Source organism: Anabrus simplex, chromosome 12 (genome assembly GCF_040414725.1).
Source record: "Anabrus simplex isolate iqAnaSimp1 chromosome 12, ASM4041472v1, whole genome shotgun sequence".
NCBI classification, from domain to species: domain Eukaryota; kingdom Metazoa; phylum Arthropoda; class Insecta; order Orthoptera; family Tettigoniidae; genus Anabrus; species Anabrus simplex.
In genome coordinates this window covers 26,970,275-26,991,808 of record NC_090276.1, presented here as the reverse complement: position 1 = coordinate 26,991,808, position 21,534 = coordinate 26,970,275, and the positions used below count along the sequence as shown (strand labels likewise).

Genomic DNA, 21,534 nt, shown 5'->3' with positions numbered 1-21,534 from the left:
AAAATTGTGCTGGATATCGTGTGCGTCTGTGAACCTTAGGAAACGGTTTCGGCAATTAATCATTTTAGAAGGCAGTTCGCACGGTGGAAAAAATTAGTATGATTATCGTAAAATTCTGTAAAAGTTTTTTTTTGCACTTGATTGTACAATAAGTTGTGAACCAAGGCGCAGTTTCCAAGGTAGCGGGGTTAGCTTTCCTTCGGGTTCCTTGCCTTCTGGGATTTATTTCTCCTTTTGTTCTTTTGCATTGTTTCTGGGATCTCTGTTTTATTTTTGACTTAAAACCGTTGGTTTTACTTCTCATTTGTACACCGTGCTTGCTTGTCCGTTACTATGGCAACGTGTGTTTGGGTAATGGTGGTGGCTTTGGTTTTACTGTGATTGTTGTTGGTTGGTGTGTTCTTGTGGGATGGATATATTTTTGTTCCCTGGTATCGTTGGCATTTCTTTCATATAAAGTGATTTATTTCGGCCTACCTTTGGTCGTTTCGTCTCGTTTTTTGGCTGGGCGAAATGTGTAACTTCTTCCTTTGTTTTCGTGTGCCCTTGGAAATTGCCCTTGGTAGAAATTGGAACGAATTGTGGTAAAGTTAAAAGGCAACCGGCCTAAAGGTCATGGAACTACGGTTTGTTTCTAAACATGGTATTTGTTTTTTTCTCTTAAACGCGTGATCGATCACATTTAAATCAATATTTAATTATCTTGTTTGACGGTATGGAGGTCACTGTTGTTTTTTTCTTGTTGATTTTTACGATTTAGTTCCTTTATTTTGTTAAATGAAGTCTGCATTTTCTTATTTAAAGCTGCCTCATTGGGTATTTATTTATTAATCACATTAATTTCTTGCAGGTTAATCCAATTATTGTTAATCGAGTATTTACTTTCTTTTAAACAATATGGTTCAAGGTGTTATCTGAATTAATAATGAACCTAGCTCCACTCCTGATATTATCTTGAAATGTTACCTCTCATTTAAATGTCTATTAAAGTTTTCTTTCATATCACTTGAAAGTTGGTTTTCATTTGCCACATTTGGTGCAGCGCTGCAACTATTTCTTTGTTTGGTTGTCCACGGACCTTAAGTCGCATTTCCTCCACGTTTTGGGTAAGTGTCTCTCTTTTCTTCCTTTTGGGTAATTTTAGTATCATGTTGTTGGCTGGTGCCGTTTTTATCCTTGAATTTTTTTGATGTACTGTTACTTGTTGCTTCTTTTTCGCCCTTGTTCTCTCTTGTGTTCGCTTAATCTACCCTTATGGGGCGGACACAATAGCAACCTTCTCACCAGTCTCTCTCTCTCTCTCTCTCTCTCTCTCTCTCTCTCTCTCTCTCTCTCTTTTTCTCTCTTTTTCTCTCCCTCTCTCTCTCTCTTTTCCTATCTCCTTCTTTTCCCTCAACTGGTGGGTAAGGTTATTAACCTCATCACCGCTAGGGTGTTACCGGGGTCCTGGAGGGTGGTGATCGGTCAGAGTGGTAGCAGAGCGTGGTTGGTTGTTGTTCCACTGTTGTTGCTCTGCTGCCTAATCTCTGTTGTTTCTGCCTTGTGCAGCCTAACTTTCCTCCCCTCCTACCCTTGCTCGGTGCAGTGCTGTGGCGAATGTTGGCGGATGGAAATCAAAAATTAAAAAACTAAAAGTGTTGTTGTCAATAACTATTGTAAAAGGGAGTGCAAGGATCTTGTGTAATTTTTTGATTATTTTGTTCCATGTTTGCTACCATGGCGCGTGCCGTTACGAACCCCTCCTTCCTGCGTCGTGCCGAATTGGAGTACGAGTTATCCATTCGTGGCCTTGAACCTGCCCGTACTGTTGCTGAGTGCGCTGCCTTGCTATCAGCCAACTCCCAGGTCCCCATTAATGTATTTTCTATTGACAGGAGTCGAGTGGGTGAGTACCTTAACCTGATCTGTGACAATCTTAACGAAATTAATATTATTCGTGAAGAGTTTATTGAATTGCCTCCGTCCAAAGCCCAAGTAAACCGGCTGAGGGCCAGAGCTGACCACTACTCGGGTCGAATTCTGGATTTATTATCTATTAACCCTGATTCTGTTTTTGTGTCAGAATGTGCTAGATTGTTAACGGTGGTTTCTGGCATCACCTCTGATTTAGATTTGCTGTTGATTAACAGAGATATGGAGAATTGTTCTATTGCGACTGCACTTAACCCTTCTGTACCTACCCAGAGTGTCTCTTCCCACCAAATTGCGTCCTCGACCCATGCCCAAGGTCCGTGTTGTGTGACTGCTCCTTTACTGGAAACCTTAGTCTCTAAGCTAAATTCGGCGTCATCGCCTAACTGTTTAAAGGAAGTTTTTCGGGGAGTGAAGTCCTTTTCTGTAAATTCTATAGATGAGTGTATTCGGTTCCTACGGTTTTTGGTGGAGTTGACCGAGACTGGTAATGTGTACTCAGTCGATGATTTGGGGATTTTCCGCGCCCTCTTCCCTCATTGTGAAGGGATTCTAAAGAGAGAAATTTCTGAAGCTATCTCTAAAAATTTATCGATTAGTACCTTTCATGAACTTGTCCTTTCCAAATTTATTCCCTCTCTTGCTCTCCAAAGTCTTGTGCCCCAACACTGTTTTCGGACCCAGTTCCTGCATGAGAACTTGCTAACTTATGTGCTGGATCTGCGATTCTTTTGCAAGGTTTTTAGAATTTCTGTGCCAGAATGTGAAATGGTCTCTAGAATTTTAAAAGGAATATCTCCTGCGTACCGCTCCTATCTTTCCTTAACCCGTTGCCCTACTACCTTTCAAGAATTGGAAGAGGCCTGTTCCTTTGCTGAAGATGTCAAACATGGGGATGCCTCCAGACCTGTGAATTTCCCTCCCCCTACTACTACCAATTGTCCCGTCCTTCCGTCAACACCTAAGGTAGTGAATGCCCGTAAATGTTACAACTGTGGGTCCCGAAATCATCTAAGAAATTCCTGCCCTGACGTTAGACGTGGTCCAGGCGCTTGCTATTCCTGTGGCTCTAGACAGCATGTTAAAAGAAATTGCCCCTTGGTAGACAGAGATGGTACTCAATGACTAGAAAGGGAAAGGGCAAAGTCTGCCAATTCTAAGTTTGTAAACCCTGAATCTCGTAAGAAACCGGTGTGTCCCCCTAGGTGCAATAGTATTTCTGCTCATGCCCCCTCCTCTGGCACGTGCACATTTGTCGAAGTCAACAATGAACCCGTAGATGCCCTTCTTGATACTGGAAGCGCAGTATGCTTGATGAATTATGCCTGGTATTGTCAAAAGAAATCCTCGTGTAAACTTCCGGAAATAAAACCCACTAACTTAAGATGCGTTTCGGCTAATTGTCAGTTCTTAAATATTTTGGGGACTGTGAAGGTCAAGTTGAGGATTGGGAATTTCACTTGGAAGATCAAGTGTTTGGTGACATCCAATTTATCATGTAACATTATTCTGGGTACCAATTTTCTATCTTGGGCTGGTGTCGTTTTGGATCCTCAGTGTCGAAATTTCTTTTTTAAATTTTCTCCTGACCTGAAATTTGAATTGATTAACGTTCCCTTGAAATTGGCTAAAGTTTTGTGTGTGGGTTACCCTGAGTCAGATGAGTCTAGTGACATCGATCGGCTTGACCTGAATCATTTAGGAGATGCCGAAGCACAGCAAGTTCGTGATCTTTGCAGGGAATTTCCCGATGTGTTCACTAGCAAGTTAGGCTTGACCAACGTACTCGAGTATGACATTGAGTTGTCGGACCTGCAGCCTGTTCGATCCCCTCCTTATCGCCTTTCCCCACCTCGTATGTTGGAATTAAAGAAAATCATTGAGCAAATGGAAAGAGACGGAGTGATCAGACCTTCGACTTCCCCGTATGCGTCCCCTGTGTTCTTGGTACCCAAACCTTCTGGTGGTTATCGTGCTGTGATTGACTATAGGTCTCTAAATAGTAAGATTGTACTCCAATCTATTCCCCTACCCGACCTTCATACTTGTTTTGGATGGTTCTCAGGTGCAAAATTTTTCACTGTCCTGGATTTGAACCAGGCTTATTACCAAGTGCCCTTATCGAAGAGATCAATTCCCCTCACTGCCTTCATCACCGACTGGAACTTGTATGAGTTCCTCAGACTCCCGTTCGGGCTAAGCTGTGGAGCAGCTGTGTTGTCGAGGTTGTTAAATTCCATTCTCTCTGACATTAAGTTCAGCTATGTCTTTAATTACCTGGACGATTTATTAATTTATTCGAATACCTTCGAGGAACATATGGTGCACGTTAGGGAAGTATTGCTACGGTTAAGGAAAGCAGGCCTTACAGTGAAGTTATCAAAGGTAGCTTTCGCCAGACCCAGCATGTCTTTCTTGGGACATGTAGTTTCTTCTGAAGGCGTTTCCATAGATCATTCCAGAACTCAAGCCATTAGGGATTTTCCACCTCCCAAAGATGTCAAGGGCGTTGCTCGATTCATTGGTATGGTCAATTTCTTTAGAAAATTCATCCCTAACTTTGCTGAAGTGGCTGCCCCGTTGAACGACCTTAGGAAAAAGAATGTAAAATTTACTTGGGGTAAAGCCCAGGAGGAAGCTTTCAATTCATTGAAGGTCGCACTGATTAATGCACCTTTGTTAGCTATTCCTGATTTCGAGAAACGTTTCATTGTCCAAACTGATGCCTCCGGGCGTGCTATTGCTGGCGTTCTGTTACAAGAACATGAAGATGGGCGTAGGCCCGTGGCCTACGTATCCAGGGTCCTTAATGATCTGGAGTCTAAGTACTCCATTTATGAACTAGAGTGTCTAGCCGTGCTGTTTGCACTGGAGAAATTTCGATCTTTCATTGAACACGTCAACTTCGATCTGGAAACGGATAATCAGGCTCTTTCTTGGGTGTTGAACCGACCCAAAAGGACCGGTAGGATAACTAGATGGGCATTACGGATCTCATCCTATAATTTCAATGTTCGCCACATTCGTGGGACTGAGAACGTCATTGCCGATGGCTTGAGCAGGATGTTTGAAGGTCATCCTTGTGCGGAAGCCAACCCATGTGTCGATGAGCTTGCTGTCAATACGGTTGGAGTTAGTGCCATCCTCACCGACTCCCCATTGCTGTATCAAGAAATTGGAGATCATCAAAAAACTGATCCGGATCTGAAAAGGATCATTGATACAATCAGTAGCGGGATCGAAGTGAAACCTTACTCCTTATCTAAGGGTGTTCTCTGTTGTAAGGGTCGCAAGGACCATAATTCCAAAATTGTCGTTCCTAAGGTTCTGGTACCGGTCATTTTCAAGTATTACCACTGTTCACCCCTTGGCGGTCATCTAGGAAATTTCAAAACTCGTTTGAAAATCAGGCAATTCTTTGTTTGGAAGAAAATGGATAGTGATATCAGGAACATGGTCAAATCTTGTAAATCTTGCGCCATCAGCAAACCTAATTTGAATAACCGAGTGGGATTATTGTCTTCATCACAAGCTTCGCGCCCCATGGAACGACTGTTCATAGATTTCGTAGGACCCCTCCCCCGATCTTCCTTGGGAAACACCCACATTTTTGTCTGTATAGATGCCTTCTCCCGGTTCTGTTGGATCTTTCCCACCAGGTCCACTAATTCACGTACCTCTATCTCCTGTCTAAATTCCATCTTTGCATCATTTGGCCCACCTAAGTTCTTAGTGTCTGACAACGCTAGTTCTTTCACCAGTAACTCCTTCAAAAGGTATCTGTTTGAGTTGGGCATTTCACATGTCACCACTATTCCATACTATCCAAATCCTTCTTATGCAGAGAGGTTGAATCGGAACTTAAAATCTGCGTTGATAGCGTATCATCATGACAACCAGTCCAAATGGGACTCCTGTCTGCATTGGTTGGCCCATGCTTTCAATTCCGCTACTCATGAGTCCCATGGTAAGACGCCTATGTCTTTAATGTTTGGCTATACTCCGTACTCCCCTATGTCTAACCTGCTATGTATTGAGGATCTTCTCCCAGACCTATCTAGGCCTAATGATGTTCAAAAGATCTGGAACGAAGCAAAAAGGAATCTAGCTGTGTCATACGAAAAGGTCAAAAAGCAGTACAATAAAGGTAGGAAACCGTCAAAATTCAATGTTGGTGATCTCGTGTATGTTAAGTGCTACCCAATGAGTAAGGCTGTGAATAAGTTTTCGGCAAAACTTGCCCCTAGGTACCAAGGCCCGTGCACTGTGTTGGAGTTCTTGTCTCCCGTTTCAATTTTGGTAAGTGACCCTGTAGCCAAGCGTATTAGGCGCGTTCATGTTTCTCAAATTAAACCCGGTTGATCTGGCAAATTGTACCGCATCTTCCGCTGGATGGATGCACCTTTGGTAACTGACCTGTATTGTTAGTGAATTTAGCACACATACTGTGGGATGGCGAGCGAGTCAATCTGGTCCTTCGGTGCCTCGTGTTGGTGACTCTGATTTAGTACTTCTTGTATGTTACTGTTTCTAGGTGTGGATCCTTGTAGTTAGAAATTGTCCTTCCTTAATTGTCCTGTGATGGTGGTATTAATACCTTGCAATAGATATCCTCGTTATATAGCCTTATGCTTATGTGGTGCACTACCGAGGTTCCATTGGGGAAATCTGATGACATCTAACTTAAATTGTGCTTTGTTGTCCCTCTGTTTTCTCTAGGCTTATGTAATTTCAAAGACTTGTTTCTTCTGTAGCTCCGCATAGGATTCCTTCCGCTGAACCCTTCGATCATCTTGTGACTTAATCATTGCTGAGCTATGGTGTGCTTGGGATGGAATGTAAGGGAGTGTGTCTGGTGCCTGAGCGTTTACCATTTTGTCATCCTTTCATTGTGTGCGGGTGTCTGAAGATGTGTGGTGCTTAGTCATGATTGGGTTACTATTTGTGCCATTTTAGTATTGTACGATTTCTGATTGTGGTGTGTTTCGATCTATTGGTGTCGGAAAGGTTCCCTGCTTGCCTTCTGCATGGACCGCGTGTCTTAAAGGTGTTCCTTTTCCGGATACTGATGTTTGTATTCATCCATGATCGAGTGATCTGACACTCCTCCTTTTGGGCACCCTTCGCGGCTGTTCTAAAAGTGGTTTTCTATGCGTGAACCCTCTATATTATTTTTCCTGTAATGGGTTTTTGGGCTGAATTTATCTTCCTAACCTTTGATTTTGGGGGTCGTTTCGGGGGTTATGTAGAAAATCTGTCTGCGATTTTTTTTCTGTGGGCGTCCGGTTGGTGCACTCCTGCCAGCATTATGGTTGTATCTCCTGTGTTGTAACTTGGTAATGATGTTGTGGGTTGTTTGGACCCTTTTGAATTGTGGACGGTTGGTAACGTAGTGTAATTTTCCTTATCTACCGGTTGGCGTGTGGGGTTTCGGTGGTACGGTCGGACTTCCTTCCTGAGGATATTTCTCCTTTGGTGCTTCTGTGGGATGGACCTAGTCCTTAATCTGTACCTGGTTTGCTGTTGTAATTTCTGCTTTGTATTGTGCTGTTTTGTGTGGTCTGTGAGCACGCGTTGAGGATAGCTATCCTTTATCTCTCTATGAATAACCCGTGCTGCTACCTTGTCATTATTTAGGTAATCGTGTTTTGGATTACGTTGTTTGGCTGTCAAGACACCTTGGTTGGGATGTGATTTGTCCTTTAATTTACCTCTGTGTCGCGGTAGATCTGGCTGTTGGTTTGGTATCCACTACTCCGAGGAAGTACACCTTCGGGTGGGCAATTCTTAGTTATCTGTTGGCTCTGGGATTTTCGACTTGTTCTTCCTCACGCAGGATTAGGTTTGTGGTTACTATTCTGTACCACGTTGCCCCGGGCATTTATTTTTGGTAGTTGTACCTTGATGTGGCCGTTATGGATGACTGACTGATCGCGATTTTTCCATCTGGTAACCTATAGGAGTCTCCTGATTGCCCATCGATGCTACTGTTGCGTGTCTTTCCTATCTGTAACTCGTGTGGTTTCTGCGTCCCTTCTCTCTGATGGTTTTCCGTTGGTCTGTTCAAAATTAGTTTTCTATGCTTGTGTCCTTACCTGTGTTTGTTGGTGAACTAGGATAAGTTGCCGATCCCAGTGTGGGTTGTATTTCGCTGAACCCCTCGTTCTTGACCCTTGGAACGATTGACGAGTTCGCCACTCTGTGGTTGTGTGTGTGTCACTCCAATATCTAAAAGTGTAATTTGATAGGTCTTTCATGTGTCCTCTTAGTTTAACTCCTGCTATTCTAAACCATATGTTCCAAGGACGTCTATTCTTTGGTGTGGTCCTGTACCTTTACTTATATATTTTTTCTTGTGGGTGATTTGTGCTTGAATAATATTACTGATTTCCCTTCCGTTATGTTCTTGATCCTTAGGGATATCTGTCTTTGTCCTAGTTGGTATTATGTGTTGGATCGTACCCTATGTGTCTATGTGTTCTGGTTAATTGTTTCTCTTCGTGTCATGGCTAAGTGTCCTTCGTTGGCAGAGTAACATGGTGTATTTTACGTAGTTTCCCTTTGATTTCTTAATTGTTGTTGAATGGGCCCTCCTTTTCCTTCTGTACTATATTGGACCAAGTGGAGAGCTCTGGGCTTCAGCTAGTTTGTTGGTAACTAGCTTATGTAAAGTTAATTGGCGGATCTGTGGATCCTGTAACTGAATACTCACCTACTTTAAGTTTCCTGGTTTGTTTTTTTTCCTCCCTCTTCTTGTGGTTTTGCCCCCATTCGGGTTTTCCGGTGCGTTTCATTTCCCCTGTTGTAACCTTTTGCAACACGAGATCATGCATTTCCTTAATATCAAAGGAGACTTGTAAAGGTATTCATGCATTAAAAATTAATTTACCACCGTGCTTGAGAAAATAACCTGGATGCGTGGACTTATAATCATGTGGTTTTTGTTTAATTTTGGTCAGTACATCTGTGATTAGTGTGAGAGTTGCCGAACCTCAAGGTGAACTGCGTCATGTGTCATAAACTATATCATTGTCTGATGCATTGAAACAATGTGTATTGGGTGAAACTGAATATTTGGCGAACTCTGGTCATTGTGCTCTCTATTTGATGACAAACTTTACTCTGGTGGCTTTCCGTGTGCTCGGTTAACGTTTCTGGACACTGATGTTGATCGCAGCCCGCCAATTATTTCTAAAAACTATGTGATATGGAACTGTGTATTGGACTATTAACCTGGTCATGTGAACTCCTAACTAAAATTAGTTAATCTTGGTGGTCGTTTCCTGTTGGACTACTTCGCCCAAATTTAGTATATATGTGACCACCAAATCAACATCGTGTTATGCTTCAGATTTGTCGTCTTTCGGGGCGGGAGGACTGAGACAGTATTAAGTAGTTTGTGATCCCCCCCCCCCATAACCTTTTCGAACTGGCATGTGTGTTGCCATTTGGAAATTCTATGTCAATCGGCTTCCGCCAATATCTACCTTGTTATGATATGCCGCGCGCTGTTGAACGGAGTTTTGGTCTGCGCCTACTGCGCGTGAGCGAGTGGTGAGGCGAGTCTAGTCTTGACCCCTAGCAACGACTTCCGGGGGAGTCGGCGTGCTGTAGCCGCCATGGATAGACGTGTATGTGAGTGTTCCGCTATGCGGCGGGTGGTAGTGCTGAAACCCCCATGAAACCAACTTAAGAGGGATTATCCCATATTCTATTAGTTGCTGGCCTCCTACTGTTTCATTGGATTATGTTTTTGCTACGATAATCCTCCAGGATCCTTGGTGAACAACTTTAGTTCACGGCCTCGTGGTTGCCGGTCTTCAATAACAATGGCCAAGGTTTGAACTTCTCAATTTTTCTGGACTCAAAGGTATGTAACTGTTTTGGATTAAAGTAATTCTGGGGAAGCAAGAAGATTTATGTGTTTCGGCGTACTTCAAGATAACTGTAACGATGATAATAATAATAATATTTGGATTAAGACTTCCTCTTCGAAAATTGTGCTGGATATCGTGTGCGTCTGTGAACCTTAGGAAACGGTTTCGGCAATTAATCATTTTAGAAGGCAGTTCGCACGGTGGAAAAAATTAGTATGATTATCGTAAAATTCTGTAAAAGTTTTTTTTTGCACTTGATTGTACAATAAGTTGTGAACCAAGGCGCAGTTTCCAAGGTAGCGGGGTTAGCTTTCCTTCGGGTTCCTTGCCTTCTGGGATTTATTTCTCCTTTTGTTCTTTTGCATTGTTTCTGGGATCTCTGTTTTATTTTTGACTTAAAACCGTTGGTTTTACTTCTCATTTGTAGACCGTGCTTGCTTGTCCGTTACTATGGCAACGTGTGTTTGGGTAATGGTGGTGGCTTTGGTTTTACTGTGATTGTTGTTGGTTGGTGTGTTCTTGTGGGATGGATATATTTTTGTTCCCTGGTATCGTTGGCATTTCTTTCATATAAAGTGATTTATTTCGGCCTACCTTTGGTCGTTTCGTCTCGTTTTTTGGCTGGGCGAAATGTGTAACTTCTTCCTTTGTTTTCGTGTGCCCTTGGAAATTGCCCTTGGTAGAAATTGGAACGAATTGTGGTAAAGTTAAAAGGCAACCGGCCTAAAGGTCATGGAACTACGGTTTGTTTCTAAACATGGTATTTGTTTTTTTCTCTTAAACGCGTGATCGATCACATTTAAATCAATATTTAATTATCTTGTTTGACGGTATGGAGGTCACTGTTGTTTTTTTTCTTGTTGATTTTTACGATTTAGTTCCTTTATTTTGTTAAATGAAGTCTGCATTTTCTTATTTAAAGCTGCCTCATTGGGTATTTATTTATTAATCACATTAATTTCTTGCAGGTTAATCCAATTATTGTTAATCGAGTATTTACTTTCTTTTAAACAATATGGTTCAAGGTGTTATCTGAATTAATAATGAACCTAGCTCCACTCCTGATATTATCTTGAAATGTTACCTCTCATTTAAATGTCTATTAAAGTTTTCTTTCATATCACTTGAAAGTTGGTTTTCATTTGCCACATTTGGTGCAGCGCTGCAACTATTTCTTTGTTTGGTTGTCCACGGACCTTAAGTCGCATTTCCTCCACGTTTTGGGTAAGTGTCTCTCTTTTCTTCCTTTTGGGTAATTTTAGTATCATGTTGTTGGCTGGTGCCGTTTTTATCCTTGAATTTTTTTGATGTACTGTTACTTGTTGCTTCTTTTTCGCCCTTGTTCTCTCTTGTGTTCGCTTAATCTACCCTTATGGGGCGGACACAATAGCAACCTTCTCACCAGTCTCTCTCTCTCTCTCTCTCTCTCTCTCTCTCTCTCTCTCTCTCTCTCTCTTTTTCTCTCTTTTTCTCTCCCTCTCTCTCTCTCTTTTCCTATCTCCTTCTTTTCCCTCAACTGGTGGGTAAGGTTATTAACCTCATCACCGCTAGGGTGTTACCGGGGTCCTAGAGGGTGGTGATCGGTTAGAACTTATATTTTCAAGATCTGCTAAATACTACTAAAAATCCGCTAAAATTCCGCCAAGAAATCCGAACTCAAATAATGAGCAATAAAAATGAGCAATAATAATAATAATAATAATAATAATAATAATAATAATAATAATAATAATAATAATAATAAATGTCTGCACTTACCTGATCTGTGAGTTTCACTGGGATTAATCTCCTGGCTGCGAGCCGGCGAGCTGAAACTTGTACGCGTTTTACTGCCGGGTGCAAACTAGGTAAATCCCCTACCTCAAGGGCCACACACAAAACAGGCCAGTTCATTAAACGGTCTTCCTTAATAGCATAAACGTAAATGCTACTCTCTCACAGTTTCATCATCCTTCGTCAACTAAGAGAAGAGTACCCTTTCCCCACGCATTACAAATGTATGATACCTTGATCTAATAACATGAAATCCAAATAACATGTTTTCCTCATGTGACTGCTAGCTCCTGATAAGATTTTTTTTTTTTTGCTATTTTCTTTACGTCGCACCGACGCAGATAGGTCTTATGGCGACAATGGGATAGGAAAGGCCTCGGAATTGGAAGGAAGCAGCCGTGGCCTTAATTAAGGTACAGCCTCGGCATCTGCCTGGTGTGAAAATGGGAAATGACGGAAAACCATCTTCAGGGCTGCCGACAGTGGGGCTCGAACCCACTATCTCCCGATTACTGGATACTGACCGCACTTAAGCGACTGCAGCTATCGAGCTCGGTCTGATAAGAAATACGGAATAGCTTGAAGACAGACTGGAGTACAAATTTTTAAAAAACGTAAAATGGATAAAACACTAAATTCCGCTATAATAAACCTAGAATTCCGTTAAAAAAATCCGCTGTCCGCTAAATGATATATTTCTCCGCCGACAGTATTCTAATTCCGCCAAATTTAGCGGAAAATACGCTAAGCTGGCAACACTGTATATTGACAGGGTGGACCAAACAATCACCCGTTGTACATTATATATTAAAAAATCACATTTATAGTTAGGACTGGAAACCAATCCTCAGCCGGTAGCAAATAAAATGACATGCGTTTGATCTCCTGGCCCCTCGCTTGCCCAGCAGGTTGCGATTTATGACGGTAATAGGCTTCAGAACGTAAGTTCTCTTTCCCCAACAGAAATCCTCACTGGTGGTGGTGGTTGTGGTGGTGGCGGTGGTGGTGGTGTGATTGTTTTAAGAGAAAGTACAACTAGGCATAGGCAACCATCCTCTATATAACATTAATCAGAAACAACGGAAGGGAGCTGACACTTCGAAAAATGAAAATATCGGCCAAAGAAAGACAAGGGCCACGAAGGGCGTGAAAATGAAAGACTTCCTAGATGTCGAGTGCTCTAATACCGTCGAGGGTCAGAAAAGAAGAGGAGTTGGCCAAGGTAGGTTGAACAAGTAAATGGAAGCAATGCCAGGACTCAGCTAAGGGCCCCGTGGTCACCAAACCACGCTCCAAAGTTCAGAGCCTCTGGGACCCTTTTAGTCGCCTCTTACGACAGACAAGGGATACCGTAGATGTTATTCTACTGGCTCCATCCACAGGGGAAGAAATCCTCACAGCTCTGTTGTCAATGCACCTCTTAGATAGAAGAGAAGTACATGAAACACGACATGGATAACAACCACGATAGATTTGTGACACCTAGCAGACAATGACGAGGACGGAGAATAGAGGTAAGGCAAATACTGAATTTTATTTTTAAAAATACCTAAGATTGTTGACTATTTTACGTCCGAACTACACATTCTGACGTTTATTATTATTATTGTTATTATTATTATTATTATTATTATTATTATTATTATTATTATTATTATTATTATTATTATTTATTCCAGTCTCTAGTATGTGAATTTACTTTTATTTCCTTTACCGAAAGCGAGACACTGATATTAGCAGCATAAAGTAATATTTTAATAGGCCTACTTTGATATAAATTTACGGTACGTTTAGAATTTTGGGAGACTTGCTCTTTGTACGTATAAATACAGGGTGTATCCGTGACACGGTAGCTGGAAGAGAGACGGTAGGTGTCACGAAGCGTATGCGCAGTAGCACTACTGCCTTCGTGAAGTACAGGCCGTACTGTAGCAAGCGCGGGAAAGCAATCAGCTGATCGTTAGGGGGGAAGTTTAGCACGCGAGAAAGTTGAGTTACATGTGAATTCTTCGAGGTTTTATTGAAATTTTTAACGTTGGCCGCATGTTTACTCAGATATATATATCAGACTCGGTCATTATCGACTGCGTTATTAAGTGATAAGTCTTCAGTTAGTGAAGAAAACTTAGTGTTAGCGTGTATTCATGTGAGGCTATAGGTTAAGCATATCGCTCTGCAGTGTTATATCTACAGTGTAAAATGAACAGAGTTAGTGCATTCAGCGTTTTATTATCAACCAGAATGTGTATATAATTGAATTAAGGTTATCAGTGAGAGGAATCACCATGCTAAGAGTTGCGATGTGCCTGGCTGCAAAGCAAATTATAAACGCGTATTTGTGTTTCCTTCTGATGAAGAAAGCCGGCCCCAAGGTGTGGGGGTAGCTTACCTGCCTCTTACCCGTAGGCCTCGGGTTCGATTCCCGACCAGGTCAGGGATTTTTACCTGGACCTGAAGGCTGGTTAGAAGTCCACTCAGCCTACGTGATTAGGATTGAGGAGCTATCTGACGGTGAGATAGCGGCCCCGGTCTAGAAAGCCAAGAATAACGGCCGAGAGGATCCGTCGTGCTGACCACACGACACCTCATAATTTGCAGGCCTTCGGGCTGAACAGCGGTCGCTTGGTAGGCCAAGGCACTTCAAGGGCTGTAGTACCATGGGGTTTGGTTTGGTTTCTGATATGAAGAAAGAATTAGGTTAATAACCACACAGTTGTGTGTAGCAACCACTTCCCTGATGACTAAATCCTGAGGGAAATAAAAGTGTCCCGTCCAGATGGTGAGTTAACATTTCTTATTATGTCAAAAACATGGGTAACATTAGATATGTTTTCATGTAGTCAGACTTACGGCTTATTTGAATTCGGTGTATTTGAAAATTGGACTCCAATTTATACAGTTTACCATTTTAGGTAGAAATGTATTGTGAAATAACACTGCTAAGATTTTTCCTGTTAAATTTCATATCATAGACAATGAAACAGGGTTATTCCATTAAAATAATTGTATAGACATTATTTGCCAAGGCACTTCAAGGGCTGTAGTACCATGGGTTTTTTAAACAGTAACTGAATTTCGTGACAGTGACAGTAAATGTTTTGTTATCGTTGGAGGTTAGCTTACTCGTAATCTCTCTTGTAGGTACTGGATTGGTGGTACATAAATAATTTTCATTTGTAGTATATTATATTGGTAATTGGTTGCTTGTTTTCTATTAGTGTGTATGATGTGAACATTCCTGTTTACTAGAAAATGAATAGAAATCGTAAGAATATGTCTCAAAATGTTACCCTGTACTCACGGAAATGAACGGATATATACGCGAGAAATAGAACTTTACGCGGAAGGATATGCATTGTATATCAAAACTAACAAACATTTATGAACAGTGTTTTGTTTTGTAAGGTGTTAACAGTTTCTTAACTAATTTAAACGAGTGTGTTATTCAAGCGGAGCGGATGCGTATCGCCTCCAAGTCCCCCCAAAGCGTGACGTCATCAGAGCTTCAGTACGGCCTGTATATCACGAAGGCAGTGGTAGTAGACTGCTATGGTCGTGACGTCACGGGACCGTCGCTCCCATTACACTACGCATTGTTTGGCGCGTTAATATCAGTCTACATACTCTTTGGTGTCGGGGATTTCATTCTAAGCAGTGAATTTCTGTGCATTGCTGTTCGTCTGCTGTCTGCACATTGTTTCTTTAATTATTTAAGTACTTTGAGGCTTGCGAATGTTTTGAAAGTCGTGAACTTGTGCATATCGTTCGTGAATGAAGTGAATTCCAGTGTATATGTCGTGTTTGTGCTGTTAAAATGCCGTGCTGTGCGGTGGCAGGCTGTACAAACCATCCTAGCCCTAATCTAATTTTGTCAAATGGGGCTTCATGCTCTACTGTATATTCATTATTATTATTATTATTATTATTATTATTATTATTATTATTATATTTTGTTAGAAATTAAAAAGCAATAATGTTAGTACAGTACTTACTATTTTCAGGAAAAATAACAACTTGCAGTATTTAATCTTGTGTATTTTATTTAGACTTTGAAAATCCATAGCCTGTTTCGGTTAATATTATTTCTTGATTGTTAAGCTCTGATTTATTTAATCTGTACGTGTATAGGATTGGGAACTGTAAATGCTAACATTTCCAGTATATTGAAGCATTTAAAAATGATTTTTAAACATATTAGCAAAAGATCTCACTATTCTGGATTTCAAAGTATATCCGCAATATTTACGAAAGCACACACACAAAATAATAAAAATAATAGTTCTATGCAATATTTTAGTCGTTTTCATATGAATTTTTTTATTACAACATAAACGTAATTGTGATAAGGAACATAAGCGGGGTGCTCGGCACGCTGGTTTGCAGTAAGTTACAGCGCCCGGCAGACGGTCCACGGTCCGCTGACGTCACACGCTCCTGGCCGGCTGCGCGTGACACCTACCGTCTCTTTTTAGCTACCGTGTATCCGTGATGATGTTTCCAACTTTCTGGGATGTTGGACGACGGCAAATGGATCAATTTGAGACAAAGAACCATAGTCCGGAAACGCTCGAGTAAGAAGTTATTAATAATCCAAGTTGTTTAACGTCCGTCCGTTCTTAACAGTTCAAACAACAACGGGGATATTCGAACGGGTATGACATTACTTTGTACGACGATGCCATGTCTCTACTGACGCAGGGGGACGCCATTTTGAACATTTGTTGTAAATGGAGCAGCCTGTGAAACTTGTGCAGGTAAACGGACTCAAATGAGTGGAATTTTGCTTAACTTTTGACTAGATCGTTTCCAGAATATGGTTCCTTATCTCAAACTGACCCATTTGCCGTTCTTCATTATCCCCGAAAGTTTGTAACATCATTACGGATACATCCTGTAGCTCATGGCGACCATTTACGGCTGTTTGAAAGTTTGTTGTCGAGTCATTTGCCAATTTCTTTCTTTCTTTCTTTCTTTCTTTCTTTCTTTCTTTCTTTCTTTCTTTCTTTCTTCCTTCCTTTCTTTCTTTCTTTCTTTCTTTTCTTTCTTCTAACATTTGCAACCACCGCACGAGTCGTGCACGAAACAAAATATTCTGCGATATTGGTTTTTTGTGTGGTTCATGATAAGGGTTCTAACATGTTTAAATAATCGACGTAAAATATGACAAGCATGCTCTTGACAACGCACACTTGCTTTTTAAACGACATACGCCCCTGATGTACAGAGGAAAGAAACCGACTGACAACCCTTATTAACATTAGGGTGGGCCATGTTTTGGGATCAGAAGCTGCCGCCTGGGGATACGTTCGCTGTCCCAAATTTAACCACCGAACAAACAATAGCGTCTGTTTATCAGGCTGGCCAACACAAAACTCCCCTAGAACACACAAACTTCCCAAAGGAAAAGAAACTAATCCAGAAAACAGGAAGTACTACAGGAACAGATCTAGAAAGTAGGCGTGGCTCTTTCATGTCAAATGGCATTTAAATGGAGGTTAAATTGCGTTTGTTGTGCTTTTTCAGCAAAAAAAGGAAAATTCACATTATAAAATGGACTTCCAGCGATCAACCTTAGAACGTCTTCTTAAAGAAGTAAACATGTCAATCCTCTGTACGAAAGAATTTAAATCCATACAGCATTTTATTTACTTTTAAATTTCAGATGGCTACACAGTGTCGGACGTCGTCATGTACTGGAAGGACCGGCCGATTCGTGGAGTGGAAGAAGCAGAGCTGCCACAGTTCACAATCGTCGGCTATGGAACCAACGACCGCAAGGAGAAACTAGCCACCGGAAATTACCAGCGCCTCTCACTGTCCTTCAAACTGCAGCGCAACATTGGCTACTTCGTGTTCCAGACGTACCTACCGTCCATCTTGATCGTCATGTTATCCTGGGTCTCTTTCTGGATCAACCATGAAGCTACTAGTGCCAGAGTTGCTTTAGGTAAGATATAAATGCAAATCCCATGTCTCAGTAGAAACAATCAAAATATAATTTGACCTCTTTCAACGTATCAACTGTTCTGGTTTTGTGTCATAAAACTTATTTTTGAGGTATCCCCATTGGGGTGAGGTCAAAGAAATGCACAGGGAATTCAACGTTTTGCCCACTCCATCTGTTCAGAAGCGTGGCATTGAGATAGGCCCCGACATCACGATGGTAGTGGGGTGGTACTCCATCTTGCTCGATGTAACACTTCTCATCACCAAACATCTGTGCAATGTATGGACTGACGGATTCCTACGGTAAACATCCCTCGTGACAGTTCGGTCAGAAAAGAATGGTCCTAGGATGCTCAATGAGGATATCGCACCCCACATGGTAACCTCTAGTACGTTCTCATGGTGTTCAACAGTCTCATGTGGTATATTTAAAAAAAAAAAAAAAAAAAAAAACAATAATTTCATTTCATTTCTTGCTACTTGTTTAAGATCGCACTAACAATCAAAAGATTTTGGCGGCGGAAGAATGGCAAAAGACTTGTATTGGGAAGGTAGCGGCCGTGGTCTTAATTAAGTTACAATCCCGGCATTTTCCTGGTGTGAAGATGGGAAACCATGGAAAACCATCTTCAGGGCTGCCGACGGTGGAATTCGAACCCACTATCTCCTGAATATGTTCTTGCTGGCGGGACCTAGTGTTTACAGTGCACTATTTCTTCTAAAATGGGCTAGAACATCGTTTTTTGAGTGACCTGTCTCAGTCTTATCCGTGGCTTTGACAATATGAAAGTGACTGAGGTATAAGCGATGCTAGTAATGCCATTCCTTATGCAGCCAGTCCCTGCCTTGAATGGTATGACAATGTTACTCATAGGGTCGGCTGGTGCATGCCTTTCAGTGGGCTGGGCAGTGAGAAAAGCAACGGGAAACTACCTCACTGCTCATTTCCCTAGTCCGCCTCTTCAGTGATGCCTAGACCATCTATGACAGCTAATGGTGGAACTGTTGAGGATCCAACCAGCCTCCGGGCTGAGAACTGAACATTCATACAATGCAAGCTCAAAGCTGCGTGCCCCTAACTGCATGGCCAATTCGCTTGTTAATGTGGATTTTTTTTTTTTTGCTAGGGGCTTTACGTCGCACCGACACAGATAGGTCTTATGGCGACGATGGGATAGGAAAGGCCTAGGAGTTGGAAGGAAGCGGCCGTGGCCTTAATTAAGGTACAGCCCCAGCATTTGCCTGGTGTGAAAATGGGAAACCACGGAAAACCATTTTCAGGGCTGCCGATAGTGGGATTCGAACCTACTATCTCCCAGATGCAAGCTCACAGCCGCGCGCCTCTACGCGCACGGCCAACTCGCCCGGTGAATGTGGATTTTCAGCCACCCAGTAGGTGCAATTAACTTAAAGCTAGCCTCATTGCTCCAGACAATTTTGAATATTTTCAAACATGCAGGGAACCGGGCGAGTTGGCCGTGCGCGTAGAGGCGCGCGACTGTGAGCTTGCATCCGGGAGATAGTAGGTTCGAATCCCACTATCGGCAGCCCTGAAAATGGTTTTCCGTGGTTTCCCATTTTCACACCAGGCAAATGCTGGGGCTGTACCTTAATTAAGGCCACGGCCGCTTCCTTCCAACTCCTAGGCCTTTCCTATCCCATCGTCGCCATAAGACCTATCTGTGTCGGCGCGACGTAAAGCCCCTAGAAAAAAAAAAAAAAACATGCAGGGAGATTTCAAAACGGTGCAAAGAGAAAAAAAATACATTTTTCCTGTCAGCAAGATATGAGGAATATTTCAACAACAACAACAAAAAAAAAGTTGAATTTTACCATATTTTAGGAATTTCTACTTCATCTATCATCATCATCTACTAAATATCTGACAATCTATTGCTAGGCTTTTCATGTAATGAGGAATATGGGACTTGACTGGAAAAACAGGTGCCTTATTCTGAATGCACACAAAGCTCAAACTACGGAAGTTAATATTAATGGTATTACAAGAGAAGCGAAAAGTTAGAAGAAGAGTACAACAAGGCTGCCTACTGTCACTAACCTGCTCATAGAAAATACAGTTAGAGATATGAAAGGGCATACTAAAGGGGTGAATTTCAATGGTATTAAGGTGCACGGTATCCGCTTCGCAGATGATATTACTATCTCAGCTAATTCTGAAAAGGATATGAGTACTAAGGTGCTAAGACCATTCAAACTAAAAATAAATATGTAAACAAAATTCATGATAGTAGACAAAAAGCCTACAACTAGAAAAAGCTTAAAATTAAATAACATTCCAATAGAAAAAATTATAGAATTCTCCTATTTTGGTAGATAATTACCTCTGATAATAGATCCCTTTCAGAAATCAAGAAAAGACTAGTGTTAGCAAAACAAGCCTTCTGAAATAAGGAAAACTTATTGCTAAACAACCTTCTCAGTTTGGAGACCAGAAAATCACTTCTCAAGACCTTTGTTTGGAGTGTACTAAAGTATGGATGCGAAACCTGAACTTTCGGGAAACAGGAAGAAACAAAAGTTGAGGCTGCAGAAATGTGGTTTTGGAGACAAATTTTAAAAAAAGTTGTATGGATAATAAACAAATGACCTTGATTTAAATAACATAAAGGGGGATTGATGTTTATTAAATATGATAATGAAGAGGAAAACTAAGTTCCTTAGACACGTGCTGAGACATGACAAACCATCATTGAAGGTAAAGTACTGGGAGAGAGACCGAGGGGACGACCAAGGATGTTATACATCAGGAACTCCGTCGGTGAACTGGCATGTGGTTCATATAGTAACATGAACTTCTACTGTAATGTTCATGCTAGACACATTTGAAATATTATTCTTCAGCGAGCTACATATCGAGTCCCACTCTTCAATCTTCTGTTGCAGGTATCACCACTGTGCTCACAATGACGACCATCAGTACAGGGGTGCGCAGTTCACTGCCCCGTATCTCGTACGTCAAGGCCATAGACATCTACCTAGTGATGTGCTTCGTCTTCGTATTTGCTGCCCTCCTCGAGTACGCAGCTGTTAACTACACCTATTGGGGAGCCAGAGCAAAAAAGAAGACCAAGAAGAATAAAGAAGCAGAAGAGAAGGATAGTAAGAAACAAGGTAAGTTAGGTATTTCTTCACATACAATTGTTACAAAATATCATCATCATGTAACCCTTCCAGCTTTCTGAGCAGAGTGGTGTTACAAAATATACAGAGCAATATAATTATGCTAGTCTTGCTTAGTGAGGATTCTTGGTGATGGAGTTCATTGTTTTAAGGGAGTGAAACCAGTGGTGGCTGCTCTTTTGAGGGCACAAGGTCAGCCTCTTTGCTTTTTATGTAGAAATTAAAATTAGGAAATAATCAAAATTTATGTTATCATGACATAAATACAGCCAATTTTTGTTGTTTGAGTCATCAGTCACTAGACTGGTTTATGCAGCTCTCCATGCATCCTATATCTGCTTGTCAAACTCATATCTTGGTCTACCCCTACCGTTCTTACCACCTACACTTTCCTCAAAAACCAACTGCACAAGTCCTGGATGTCTTTAGATGTGTTCTATCATTCTGTCTCTTCTTCTGGTCAAATTTAGCCAAATCGATCTCCTCTCACCAATTCGATTCAGTATCTCTTCATTCGTGATTCGATCTATCCATCTCACTTTCAGCATTCTTCTGTAACACTGCATTTCGAAAGCTTCTGTTTTCTTTCTTTATGAGCTAGTTATCGTCCATGTTTCACTTCCATACAATGCCACGCTCCACACGAAAGTCTTCAAAAACATCTTTCGAATTTCTATTTCAATTTTCGAAATGAGCAAATTTCGTACCTTAAGAAAGGCCTTCTTTGCTTGTGCTAGTCTGCATTTTATGCCCTCCTTACTTCTGCCATCGTTAGTTATTTTACTACCCAAGTAACAATATTCATCTACTTCCTTTAGAACTTCATTTCCTAATTTAATAATTCCTGCATCACCTGACTTTGTTCGACTGAACTCCATTACTTTTG

General features: G+C 41.4%; 1 protein-coding gene across 1 annotated transcript in view; it reads left to right on the top strand.

Moving 5' to 3' along the window:
- The window catches only part of Lcch3 (Ligand-gated chloride channel homolog 3), a 286,494-nt gene that overhangs the window by 251,878 nt on the left and 13,082 nt on the right, over nt 1-21,534 (top strand). Inside the window, exons 6-7 of the mRNA XM_068229793.1 lie at nt 17,224-17,508; nt 20,412-20,639. Coding sequence (XP_068085894.1) covers nt 17,224-17,508; nt 20,412-20,639 — 513 coding nt within the window. The remainder of the gene's footprint in view (nt 1-17,223; nt 17,509-20,411; nt 20,640-21,534) is intronic.